Genomic DNA, 13771 nt, shown 5'->3' with positions numbered 1-13771 from the left:
TCTACCTATGCAACTGGGCTGGGGGACACATTACACTTAGGTCAGATTTATCTCCAAAGCCCTGCCATTGGTGAGCCATTCAAGTGTGTACGTACCTATTTGTGGTTCAGGGGTCGAATCATAGCTCTTGGCCCTGTCTCTTCACTGTGTGTGTTTGTATGTGTGTGTGTGTGTGTGTGTGTGTGTGTATGGTCTTTGTGATTACTTATTTTAGCTTGGCTGTTGTTCCTAGTTCATGTGCTCATTGTGTATGCAATGACAGTTCTGGCCATGTAACCCATCATCGTTGCCACCTGTTGTTTAACAGTGTGAACTTTGCTTTGGACCAGGTACAGAGATCCCCTATCTAGCTTACTGGTTGACAGTTGTATCAGCTGTCTGATAATGCTTTACTTTTTTCCCTGTGACTGGGATGTAATTTATGCAGTTAGTCCCTTAAATTCCACCTCCAATCAATGGCTATGTTATCTATATCTTCAATGTTGGTGGGGCAATTTCAGCTGGTTCCCCTGGGGGCCCTCATTTTAATGTAAAGGGCCTCGGAGAGGGTATGGTTTTTCCTATAGTCTATTGCTGTGTTTTGGTTAGTAGCTGGAGATTTGAGTACATCCCAGGTCACAGATGGTGATGCTCATAAGGGATTATTACTGAGTGATCTGAGGTGAAAGAGGCATAATACAGAGAGCAAAGCATAAGTTGGATAAAGGTTGATAATAGTGAATATTGGTGTGAGTATGATACATTTCAGGTGGGCACCCCAGGTCCATTACACAGAAATTACTTTTTCATGATTAGTAATGTTATAGAAAGTCATAAAAGAAGTAAATATTAGTGTTAAAAGAGGTGCAGGCATAATTTTTTAATGACGTAAAAGTGGAAAATGTCACAGCAGGCTTAACAATAATGAAACTGAAAAAAAATGGATAATGTAACAGCTGCTCTTCACTGATGACAGTAGTTTTGCAAGATTCAGAAGAGGCTGTGGAGGTTAATGGAGGGGTAGTTTGGGATACTGAAGGTAATATAGAAAAAGAGGTAATGAGAGTAATAAATTGTTCAGGCAATGAGAGATAGAATATCAGATTGAAGGGAAGGAGTTTGGAGGAAGTTAATATAATTAAATATTGAAGATTGGATTCATCATCAGATGAGTATGAAAAACAAGGTGACCCATAAAATAGCCAAGGGAAAGAAGGCGATTAAAGTGTTGAGTCTGTGGAAAGAAAAAGGTTTATCAGGAGGTGCCAAAAATAGGAATATATCAGAGAATAGTGATTTCAACTCTTGCATGGGTGTGGTATCATCTTTAAATGTAGCAGTGAGGAGAAGGTGGCAGGAGGAGGTAGTTGAGATGTTATGTCAAATATATAGTGTGAATATTTTGTAGATAGTGAAGAAATTAAATACAGAATGAAAAGTCTAACTCAGGGAGTTCATTTAGATTGTTCAGTCCTTAGACAAGTTGGAGTGAGATAGGGTGACCAAGAAGGTATATAATTATTCTTGGAGTGAATGAATGGTGGGGTAGAGGCTGCCTCAGTACAGATTGAAAGGAGGGTGTGGAAGAGGGCTTGAGAGGTAGGGACTTGAGCATCCAGCATGCATGCGAGTGTATTTCAGAGGGAAGACAAGTGGTTTTGGGGATTTAATGTGCTGTTGGACTGTGGTCAGGGTAAATCTATGAAGAGATACAGAAAAACTGGTAAACTGGACTTGTTCTGGAGGAATGGGAAGGGATGTTCAGGTTTGGTGAATCATTTGAATTGTGATGTTTGTGCACTTCTGAAAATACAGTTAAAGAATTAGCATTGGTGAATTTTTTTCTTCTCTGGGTCACCATGTCTTGGTGGGAATTGCCTGATATATTAAAAATACTTATGCTCATCATTTAAATTTGTGTGTTATATACTGTAAATTTGACTTCCTAATCCAGTTTATTAATTATACAAAAATATATTCATGTATATACACATATATATATGTTTACATATATATACACATGTTCTTTATTAAAAAGTCTTGCATTTTATGATTCCAAATTAATTTTTATGGCAAACAATTGCAACTATTGGCTTGGTAACACACTTTCCCATTCTCACTTCAGTAGCCTTGAAGCTTTCATACAGAGGAGGTATGTGTAGTGTCGTGTGCTTTGTTTATGGCATCACATCTGTATTTCTATTTCCCTTTGAAATGTTTTATTTACCTTCCAGTAAAAAGCAACAATGCAAGGATGATTCTAAACTCTCATTTTTAAGGAAGGTAGCAACTGCATTGTTGTGTAATTATAATAAATGGCAGCATGTGGCAACTTTGGTGCCCTTCCATGCATTTTCTGATTTCTCGGTTAAGTTTAGGTATATCAACTACATGAGGCTTATTATTTAAGGTGAGAACTCATATACATGCTAGTAACAAGGATACCTTAATCTTTAAAATAGGGAATGAAATGAACTGTTTGTATAAAATTTAATAGAATATAGATTTATATTTGAATAGAAATTTGAATGTGGTCATTCCTGGTATATGTTGCAGCCTTAGCTCACACCACATATCTATTGTGTTTTTGGCATTTCCCATGATTTTTTTTCCTTTATAATGACCTCTAGAAATGATTGAAGCATTGTGATTTGGTAATGAGAGAGCACTTATATGTGCAGCTATTTTACAGAAAGTGGAAGATATGTGAATATGTTAGATAAAGCCTAGTCAGAATAGAAACTTGTGACTATATTTTGATGTTGATATATTTACATATCTCTTACATGTGGAGTTGCTTTATGTAAATTCACTGTTATGTGACGTCCAAGTGATCTGCCCTTTTCAGACTATTTTCCAGTTTGTCACGGAGCATTCAGGATTGATGGCAGTGTCATTAGTTGAGGTTAGAAAACACAAAGCTATTGTTGATCAAACCTCAGTTTAGTTCATGGTCGACCTCTTTGTAATTATTTTGGTGTATGGGATGTGGTTCATATATGACTGTATCAGTCACACAAGTCACAGTGGAGGGATGTACAGCCCTTATCTGTGAAACCTCTTAGATCTTGTTGATGAACTAACATTTTTAATTAATTTATTCAAAAGTATGGAAAATTCATTTCCATTCCTCTTTTCAGTGCCTGTTAAGCCTCATTTTACCTGCTTTTCATATGGAAAGTCCTACCTTCAATGCAGACTTTCACTTACCTGTTTCTCCAACTTTCTTTCTTAGCTCTTAAGTTCACCATTCAAATTACTTCCCTTTGCTAATAACTTCCTTCAGTCTTGTGTGCTTTATGATGTATATAGGTTTGGCACATTTTTGTGAATATTATCTTACTAGTAATCATATAAAAATTTACTGGAGTGAAAGATAAGTGAGAAAGTGGAGAATAACCAAGTGAAGAGCAAGGGAGCGATGGGTACACTTATAGAACAATGTTGATATCTGTGGTCCAAGACTACCATACCTGTGACCAGTTTCACGAGTCTGTTCCTGCAACCCAGCCTGGAGCCAAGCTTTTTTGTTGCCTGGATATTACCAGCACATATCAAATATTGCTGGAATGAAGATAAAAGTTTTCAGGAAGAAACTGGACAACTTTCTGCTACAAATGCTAGATCAATGAGATTGTGATGGTTATATGGGCCCATGGGCCACTAGTACAGACAGACTGGCTAAATGTGGAATGGCAGATGCTTGGATTGTATTTAACCCTTTCAGGGTCGCCAGGCCCTCTCCGAGACTTGTTCTCAGGGTCGCCAAATTTAAAAAAAAAAAAAAAAATTTTATGAAAAGATGGAGAATCTTTTCTTGATCATAATGACACCAAAAGTATGAAATTTGATGGGAAACTTACGGAATTATCCTCTCGCGAAGTTAGTGGTCTCAACGATGTTTACGCATCGGCAATTTTACCCACTTTGAGCCCTATTTTCGGCCAATTCCAGTGTACTAGTCGACAAAAATCATAGCTATTTTGCTAGAACTCCATTTTTTCTATCAAATGAGTACAAGAAACCACCCATTTACCGATTTCAACTATCCAGTAAAGTGGTCAGAATTTAGCAATTTTGCCATTTTCACACAAATTTCAAAAGATGCCAATTTTCGAATAGGGTCCAGAATAAACAAGAAAGACATTCCTGGCACTAAAATAACATTTCCTCTGTTCAGTAGTCACGTCCCCACGCCCCTCTTACATTCTTTGCTTTCCACTTTGAATTTTTATTCTCAAAAAATAGAAGATTTACTGTTATGCAGACTGCTGCATTAGTGTAGAAATGGTATAAATAATATCAGTGTACTTGTGAAAGAATATTAGACTCACCAGTTGACGTGTATTGGACGCGTAGCATGATTTGTTTACTTTTGAACTTTGGTAAAAATCGAACATTTCTGCTACTTTGAGCTCAATTTCAAGGTAGTTTTCTTTATAAAACCAGTCAAAATCATCTCAATTTCTGTAATATGTCTTCCATTCTATAAAATGAGACCAGGAAAACTAGAATACAACAATAAATACCATACGAAAATACAGTGCAAAGTCGCTGTTTTAATCCAAAAACACAAAGTTTTTTTTTTCCTCATTACGCACTGTGTGCTGCAGGATTTTTTTTATACTGCACACACTGACCACATAGACCCATTCTTTCATATGTAGGCCTACCAGCTTTCTCACTAGATTCGAGGGCGCTAGAATTTAGGCGTACTAGTACGTCAAAAACCCTGGTGCGTAAACCGTCCTAGTACGTCTGAAATCCTGAAAGGGTTAATTAATGATTTGATTGATAATTTGACTTATTGGTTGTCAGTCACAGTAGAATACCTCTGTTCAAGACACAAGTAGTGCTTCTTGACCAGGTGGTCAACAGGGCAGCCAGCCTCAGGCCAGGGTAGACTAAATATTCCACATCCTCATAGGAATGTATGTAAGACTGTCAGGATATTGTAATGAGCATTTCTCTATTTCATATGTTTTGTGGCAAATTTTCTTATGACATTTATAGTACAGTACTGTGTTTGAATGTTAATTTTTTGTTCGTTTACAGTTCATGACAGAGTTCCACAAGCAACAGTCAATGGAACGGCACACCCTGTTGCTCCGCTGCCACCCACCACTGGCCCACCAAAGGCCATGGTTAAGCCACAGGTGCTCACACATGTCATTGAAGGATTTGTTATTCATGAAGGTAATTAGTAACACTTATCTCAATGTGAGTCTCGTATCATTGTCATATACCAGTTACAAGGTATAATACTATACCTAGCAAGTTGCAGAGTATATATTTGTGATGCTGAACATGTTACAGATTCTTTGCTGCCTTATCATTATGTTTAATATGGCATAGAAAAAATCTGTTGAAAAAATTTATATTACTGTTATGAAAATTAATTTTAAATGTACGTTTAATATGGAATAGAAAAAAGTATTGGAAAGGAATCGGCCTTTATATTTCTGTTATAAAAATTAATTTTAAATATCATATAATATACTGCTGTATATTACTAGGCTTATTTTTAATGGATTGTTGGGTATTTTTAGGTAATATTGTTATTAGATGCTTTATGGTTTTGATCCCCCTCCCCCCCTCTCTCTCTCTCTCTCCCCCTTACATAAATTAACAAGCATGTACATTTGCTAGGGTTGAGAATTTTAACCTTGTTTTAAGGCCAGAATCATGAGCTGTAAGTTTTCTTTAAAAATGTTATTAAGAGTTTGAATAATAGGTTATTTCTGTGTACAGTACGTACAGTGGTACCTTGACTTGCGAGTTTAATTCGCTCCACGACTGAACTCGTAACTCAGTTTGCTCATATATCAAATCAGTTTTCCTCACTGACATTAATTGAAATGCCATTAATCCGTTCCTGTGGAATTCCTGGCTCTCGGGAGGCAGGAGAAAATACTTCAATATAACACTAATATCAGCTCTATGGCATCTTTATCTATCGCAGTTGATCTAATATGACATAATGAACAATATAAATAACATAGAAACATGATATATACTCTAGAATGAATATAATATGTCATTATGTGACGAATGGTGGCGGCCACTTCCGAGGTATAAAATAATTATCACTCTGACCATATCTTCCCATTCTTGCCCTTCTGAGGTCTTATTATAAGAGAAAATGGAGTGTTTGTGAGACTAACTGCACTAGATCACTAATTTCATAAGGAAAACACTGAAACAAAAGCAATTTTCTCACGTTTTTCTATGATTTCATGCTTCAATTCAGTGGACATCATCTTCTCAGCACTGTCCTTTGCACTTACTTTCTTAGCACCCATGGTTAGAAAAAAGAAATTTGTCAAAATAACTGCACGAAAAGCACAAAACGCTGGGATGCTAGGCGGATGTTGTGGTGTTAGCTGTGCCTCCTAGTGGTGGCATATCTGAAGCCCGCTCATAACTCAGATTTTGGCTTGGAACTCAAAGTAAAAAATCGACCGAGTGACAGCTCGTAACTCAGAAAACTCTGAAGTTGGGGCACTCGTAAGCCAAGGTACCACTGTATATAGTGTTTATACAGTGTATGTTCAAACCTTTTACAACAAGACTTCTTGTTACAGAATTTGGTTTCAGTTTGATTCAAAACGTGCAGCCAAAAATATTCATTGCATGGGAAAATTGTAATAATACATAGCAATAAATAGCAAATTAAATAAAACAAGAAATTTAGGTAGAACATTCCATTGATTTTTTTCAGTCTGCTAGCTGATGGCCAGGTTCACAAGCAAGTCATGTCCATTACACAGAGTGCTTCCCTACCTAACTAATGTTTTTCAAAATTTATATTCCAGTAAATGGATTTACTGGACCCTGATTTAACAAGCAAAATCTGTGGTTGGACACCATTTGGAAGCAACGGAAAGAAAAAGTCTTAAATTGTTAGCTATTCTTACAATCCACTGGGTAAATTAATTTCAGATTTAACAGACTTCATTTGTTAAATCAGAATCAGATACAGTGGTACCTCGAATTTTGAACAGCTCCCAACTCAAACAGTTATGTAAGTGTATTTTTGTAAGTTCTTTTGTAAGTGTATTTTTGGGGGTCTGAAACGGATTAATCTAATTTATATTATTCCTTACGGAAACAAATTCATTTGGTATTGGCACTCAAACAGCCTTCTGGAACGAATTAAGTTCGTAACTCGAGGTACCACTGTAATTCCAGATTTAATGGACAATGATTATTTAGAAGGCCATAAGTGCATTTGAGAGTTTAATACAAAAGAAAGGTGAGGGTGGAGATTATTAGTTTTGGCACTATTTATAAATAGTTTTATAGATTTAAGAGGCATGGAAACCTTCATTACATATCATTGAGTGGCAAGGCTACAAGTGCAAGTTATTATTTTACTGTATTTATGTGCATCACTAAGCCCATGTGGACCACTCAGGCTGAATCTTTTGTCTGCTGACCATCAGACACATGCGCCGCTCTTGGAGTCAGCTAGTCTAGAACACTGATATTGATACCACATTATGATATGTTGATCAAGGATAGTGGCAACACATTTCTGCAAGTTTTCATTGGATCGTATTGGAAGAGGATGCCATCAAGAACTTTACATCAAGAAAGGAAAAGTGGGTTCTTGGATTCAGAGCAAACAAGGATTTACTAATCCTCCTCCTTGAAGCCAGTGCAGCAATGGTGATTGTCTTTGAGCAGTGGTGATTGTTCTTGAACTAAACTGTTATTTTTACTTGCATTATGGATACTTTGGTAACATTCAAGCCATTTTTTTTTCTGATTTGAAAAACACACTCAAGAATCATGGAGTGTATTGTGCAGTTATTACCTTTGGGTAGTCTCCTTGCTGAATGTTTTTTACTTATGTGTACTGATGATTTAGAGGCGGCTTCAAAAATACAGAATTTTTTAATTACTCTAGCATTATATTTATCTAGTGAAAATATAATTAATATTCAAGGTTACATTTGCTATAGGTCATATTTTTTGTGCTCAAGTAAGGAGGGGTAATAGTCACGTAGCAAAGGCAGTGCTCATGTAGTGAAGGCAGCATTATTATTTTAATATAAAGTGGTAAACATATGGATTATTCAATGCAGGAATTTGTGGAGGCTCAATCCTGTCTTCTGATTGTGAGATTGAAACGCTACTCTTGCATCCAAACTTTCACATCTGAAGACAATGTTTATGTAGTGATGCAATAGTGAAAAAATAGTGTTCAAGTAATGTAAATGAGGTCTTTCTTTTATTTATTTTCCCATTTATTTAGGTGTCAGTCCAAAGATAGTTGTGAATAAGGGAAAGGCAGATAGAAATGCTTCTGCTGTTGCCCTGAGCAATCAACTAATACTGTATCTAGTTTATATTTTGGTTCTCACATTCTTGCTCCTTAGTGAATGTAATTGATTATTGCTAGACCTGGTTTGCTATGATAGCTAAAACAAATTGCATAATATAAAATGAATTTTTTTTTTGAGCATTACTTTTAGATATGTGAGACAAGGTATGAAGTTGGTTGGTTGCCCTTATGTGTATTTAGGGAAGATTCTGTACCTGTTGCAATGACTTAAATATAGGAAAGAGTATCGTGAAATAAAAAAATTAAGATATTTCATATGCTGTACTTGTAATGTTCATTCATCTTTTTATTGTCTATTGGGCTATATTATCTTCAGGTGCTTTCTCTATAAGCATTGGGAAGAATCAAGTGTCATGTAGCACCTTACCCTTTCATGTAGCAGTCTTAGTATTATTGTCAAGGAGTCTGTTTCTTATATACATATAACACAGAATTTTTTGAAACTGTTCTACTTCACTATTAATGTACATTCTTTTATTCTGGCCTCACTATGTAGTTAATATCATCACTTACCATTCACATGACTAGTTTCTACTTCTTTCTTGTTGCTTTTAACAATTATGTTACATCTATTTAAAAGCTGAATGATAATCTACCTCGCTACCTTCTTTCAGACAAATACCCTTGGTAAGAATTCAGTTCATACTTTTTTTTTTTTCACCAATACTTCCAGTGACTTTTGCCTTCCCCACATTAGTGAAAGTGGCCATTCTCTAATAATACATTACTATCATTCTCTGGTTATTGAACTACCTTCTTATTGTCACACTATTACTCTCAATAGCAATATGGTTCACACTTTTCCTTTCACCAGTACTTTTGTGTCTGCTCTGTTTCCTGGTCCTCCCATACATTAGTGAAATTGGCTGCTTTCTTTTAAATACAGCCTTTCCTCACTTAATGATGTACTTGTTTACCGATGCCTCGAACTTATGATGGGCTCTGACCAGTACAGTGGACCTTCATTTTTCATAATTAATCCGTTCCAGAGAGGGTGACTATTATCAAAATTGACGATTTGCGAATCCATTTTCCCCATAAGAAACAATATAAATCCAATTAATTTGTTCCAGACACTCAGAAGTATCAACAAAAAATTTTTTTTTACCTTGAAGATAGATTTACATGCACAAAAGAATGAACATTCAACATGACAGTTACCTTTACTGAAGGCTGTTGTTGATGAATGGAAGACAGGGAGGAGAGAGGGAAGAGAGGTTATTGTTTGGAAGGGGTATCCTTCTCCATAAGGACTCTAGGTCACTTCTGGGGTCACTTCCCTAGCTTAAATATATATTTACATGCAGGATATCAGATTGGAGGGAGAGAGTATGGAGGAGGTGAATTTATTCAGATATTTGGGAGTGGACGTGTCAGCGGATGGGTCTATGAAAGATGAGGTGAATCATAGAATTGATGAGGGGAAAAGGGTGAGTGGTGCACTTAGGAGTCTGTGGAGACAAAGAACTTTGTCCTTGGAGGCAAAGAGGGGAATGTATGAGAGTATAGTTTTACCAATGCTCTTATATGGGTGTGAAGCATGGGTGATGAATGTTGCAGCGAGGAGAAGGCTGGAGGCAGTGGAGATGTCATGTCTGAGGGCAATGTGTGGTGTGAATATAATGCAGAGAATTCGTAGTTTGGAAGTTAGGAGGAGGTGTGGGATTACCAAAACTTGTCCAGAGGGCTGAGGAAGGGTTGTTGAGGTGGTTCGGACATGTAGAGAGAATGGAGCGAAACAGAATGACTTCAAGAGTGTATCAGTCTGTAGTGGAAGGAAGGCGGGGTAGGGGTCGGCCTAGGAAAGGTTGGAGGGAGGGGGTAAAGGACGCTTTGTGTGCGAGGGGCTTGGACTTCCAGTAGGCATGTGTGAGCGTGTTTGATAGGAGTGAATGGAGACAAATGGTTTTTAATACTTGACGTGCTGTTGGAGTGTGAGCAAAGTAACATTTATGAAGGGGTTCAGGGAAACCAGTAGGCCAGACTTGAGTCCTGGAGATGGGAAGTACAGTGCCTGCACTCTGAAGGAGGGGTGTTAATGTTGCAGTTTAAAAACTGTAGTGTAAAGCACCCTTCTGGCAATAAAGACAGTGATGGAGTGAATGATGGTGAAAGTTTTTCTTTTTCGGGCCACCCTGCCTTGGTGGGAATTAGCCAGTGTGATAATAAAAAGTAAATAAAAATGCAGGAAAGAATGCCAGATAAATGTAAAGCACTAATAAAATGTATAAATGAACATTTAACATCACACTTACCTTTATTGAAGACACTTGGTGTATGGCAGACGGGGCAGAGAGAGGGGAGGTGAGTTTGTTGTTGGAGAATGTGACACTAATAACTCTATGGCTTATTTATCTATCACAATTCAACTAATATGACATAATAAACAATATTAATAACATAGAAACATGGAATATATAGTGGACCCTCGACCAATGTTGGCATCGTCTAACGTTAAATCCGACTAGCGATACATTTTAACGCAAAAATTTTGCCTCGAATAGCGCTAAAAAACCCAACCAACGCTATTCGTTCCGTTCGAGATGCGTCCACTTGTGGCCTGAGCGCGCCCCACTTGTCCCGTGGGTGCCAGTGTTTACAAGCCAGCCAGCCACCGCGGTCCCATCCAAACATACAATCGGAACATTTCATATTATCACAGCGTTTGTAGTGATTGCACCTGCAAAATAAGGCACCATGGGCCCCAAGAAAGCTTCTAGTGCCAACCCTACAGCAAAAAGGGTGAGAATTACTATGGATATGAAGAAAGAGATCATTGCTAAGTATGAAAGTGGAGTGCGTGTCTCCGAGCTGGCCAGGTTGTACACAAAACCCCAATCAACCATTGCTACTATTGTGGGCAAGAAAATGGCAATCAAGGAAGCTGTTCTTGCCAAAGGTGCAACTATGTTTTCGAAACTGAGATCGCAAGTGATAGAAGATGTTGAGAGACTGTTATAGGTGTAGATAAATGAAAAACAGATAGCAGGAGATGCATCTCTCAAGCGATCATATGTGAAAAGGCTAGGAAGTTGCATGATGATTTAATTAAAAAAATGCCAGCAACTAGTGATGTGAGTGAATTTAAGGCCAGCAAAGGTTGGTTTGAGAGATTTAAGAATCGTAGTGGCATACATAGTGTAATAAGGCATGGTGAGGCTGCCAGTTCGGACCACAAAGCGGCTGAAAAATATGTGCAGGAATTCAAGGAGTACATAGACAGTGAAGGACTGAAACCTGAACAAGTGTTTAATTGTGACGAAACAGGCCTGTTTTGGAAGAAAATGCCAAGCAGGACCTACATTACTCAGGAGGAAAAGGCACTCCCAGGACATAAGCCTATGAAAAACAGGCTTACTCTGTTGATGTGTGCCAATGCTAGTGGTGATTGCAAAGAGAAGCCTTTATTGGTGTACCACTCTGAAACTCCCAGAGTAGACAATGCTCCTGGTAATCCTTCAGACTTGGCAGAGCGACTTTCTGCGGAAATGAGCTTCATTAAGGTGAAGTTTTTGCCTCCTAATACCACTCCTCTCCTGCAGCCCATGGACCAGCAGGTCATTGCAAACTTCAAGAAACTGTACACAAAAGCTATGTTTGAAAGGTGCTTTGTAGTGACCTCAGAAACTCAACTGACTCTAAGAGACTTTTGGAGAGATCACTTTAGCATCCTCAATTGTGTAAACATTATAGGTAAGACTTGGGAGGAAGTGACTAAGAGGACCTTGAACTCTGCTTGGAAAAAACTGTGGCCAGAATGTGTAGACAAAAGGGATTTTGAAGGGTTTGAGGCTAACCCTGGGAATCCTATGCCAGTTGAGGACTCCATTGTGGCATTGGGGAAGTCCTTGGGGTTGGAGGTTAGTGGGGAGGATGTGGAAGAGTTGGTGGAGGAGGACAATGAAGAACTAACCACTGATGAGCTGCTAGATCATCTTCAACAGCAAGAGGCCACACCTGAGGAAACTGCTTCGGAGGAGGGGATAGAGAAATTGAAGAAGTTGCCTACTTCAAAGATTAAGGAAATGTGTGCAATGTGGCTTAAAGTGCAAACCTTTTTTGATGAAAATCACCCTCACACAGCTACTGCAAGCCGTGTTGGCAAACTGTACACTGACAATGTTGTGAAACACTTTAGGAATGTCATAAAGGAACGGGAGGTACAGGCCTCTATGGACAGATATGTTGTGCGACAGAGGTCCAGTGACTCTCAAGCTGGTCCTAGTGGCATTAAAAGAAGGGAAGTAACCCCGGAAAAGGACTTGCCACCTCAAGTCCTAATGGAAGGGGATTCCCCTTCTAAACACTAACACCATCAACACTCTCCCCTCCTCCCATCCCATCAATCATCACCAGATCTTCAATAAAGGTAAGTGTCATGTAACTGTGCATATCTTCTTCAGTTTGTGTGTATTAAAATTAATATTTCATGTGGTAAAAATTTTTTTTTTCATTACTTTGGGGTGTCAGGAACGGATTAATTTGATTTCCATTATTTCTTATGGGGAAAATTAACTCGACTAACGATAATTTCGATTAACGATGAGCTCTCAGGAATGGATTAATATCGTTGGTCGAGGGTCCACTGTACTCTAGAATGAATAAAATAAGTCATTATGAATGTCACAAGAGGTGTTCTGCTAGTGTTGTTGGTTGTATAAGGGCCACTGAGAGCATAAGCCGTCCATAATGGTGAAGCAGCAGCTGAGGCAGAGGTGTTTTCTGTAGCCCTATATAACTCCAACAACATTGGAGGAGTTAGTAGAATCGTTGAATCACTGAAGAAGGCACCCTCTACCACCATCACAACCACTACCACTCTCTACCACTATCACAACTGCTACCACCATCACTACCACCTTCTACCACCATCACTACCACCCTCTACCCCTATCACAACCACTACCACTATCATAACTGATACCACCCTCTACCACTATCACAACTGCTACCACTCTACCACTACCACTTTCGTATTTTTCTACAAACTTTTTCTTAAATCATATGTGTTTCTCACATTCTTTACCAAAGGGCTGGCACTAGAAGCTTTCTTTGGAGCCATGGTGACTTATTTAGCAGTTGCAAGCACTAAAACGAATGGAATATTATGAAATGTATTGTATGAACTCGTGAGATCATCCTCACTCACTGATAAACAGTGGCACACTGGCTGGGAATGGAGTGTGAGGCGGCTTGGGGCCATGTGTATGCGTCCCAGATGAACAACTATCTGCGAGTCAATGTTTTGATGAAAAAAAGTTACGATTTCCGAAAATTACAACTTTCGAGCCTTACGAAATGCGAGGGTCCACTGTATTTATACCCAAATAATGTATATTAGAGCTGATTTCCTCTATTCTTTGTTTCAGTATACAGTACACCACTGTATAAACATTTAAAAATACTCCAGGAATGTTATAAATGGTGCAAAGGTGGCACTAA

At 38.2% G+C, this 13771-nt stretch overlaps 1 protein-coding gene across 12 annotated transcripts in view; it reads left to right on the top strand.

Annotated features, from left to right (window-relative positions):
* The window catches only part of LOC128696855 (polyhomeotic-like protein 2), a 227155-nt gene that overhangs the window by 191106 nt on the left and 22278 nt on the right, over nucleotides 1-13771 (top strand). For all 12 annotated transcript variants that reach the window (XM_070096168.1, XM_070096164.1, XM_070096161.1 and 9 more), the window contains one exon: nucleotides 5035-5175. In XM_070096168.1, the coding sequence (XP_069952269.1) occupies nucleotides 5035-5175 (141 nt within the window). The remainder of the gene's footprint in view (nucleotides 1-5034; nucleotides 5176-13771) is intronic.

The sequence above is a fragment of the Cherax quadricarinatus genome, chromosome 52 (genome assembly GCF_038502225.1).
Source record: "Cherax quadricarinatus isolate ZL_2023a chromosome 52, ASM3850222v1, whole genome shotgun sequence".
NCBI classification, from domain to species: Eukaryota; Metazoa; Arthropoda; class Malacostraca; order Decapoda; family Parastacidae; genus Cherax; species Cherax quadricarinatus.
The sequence above is the reverse complement of the archived record's forward strand: the minus strand, read 5'-3'. Positions and strand labels throughout refer to the sequence as shown.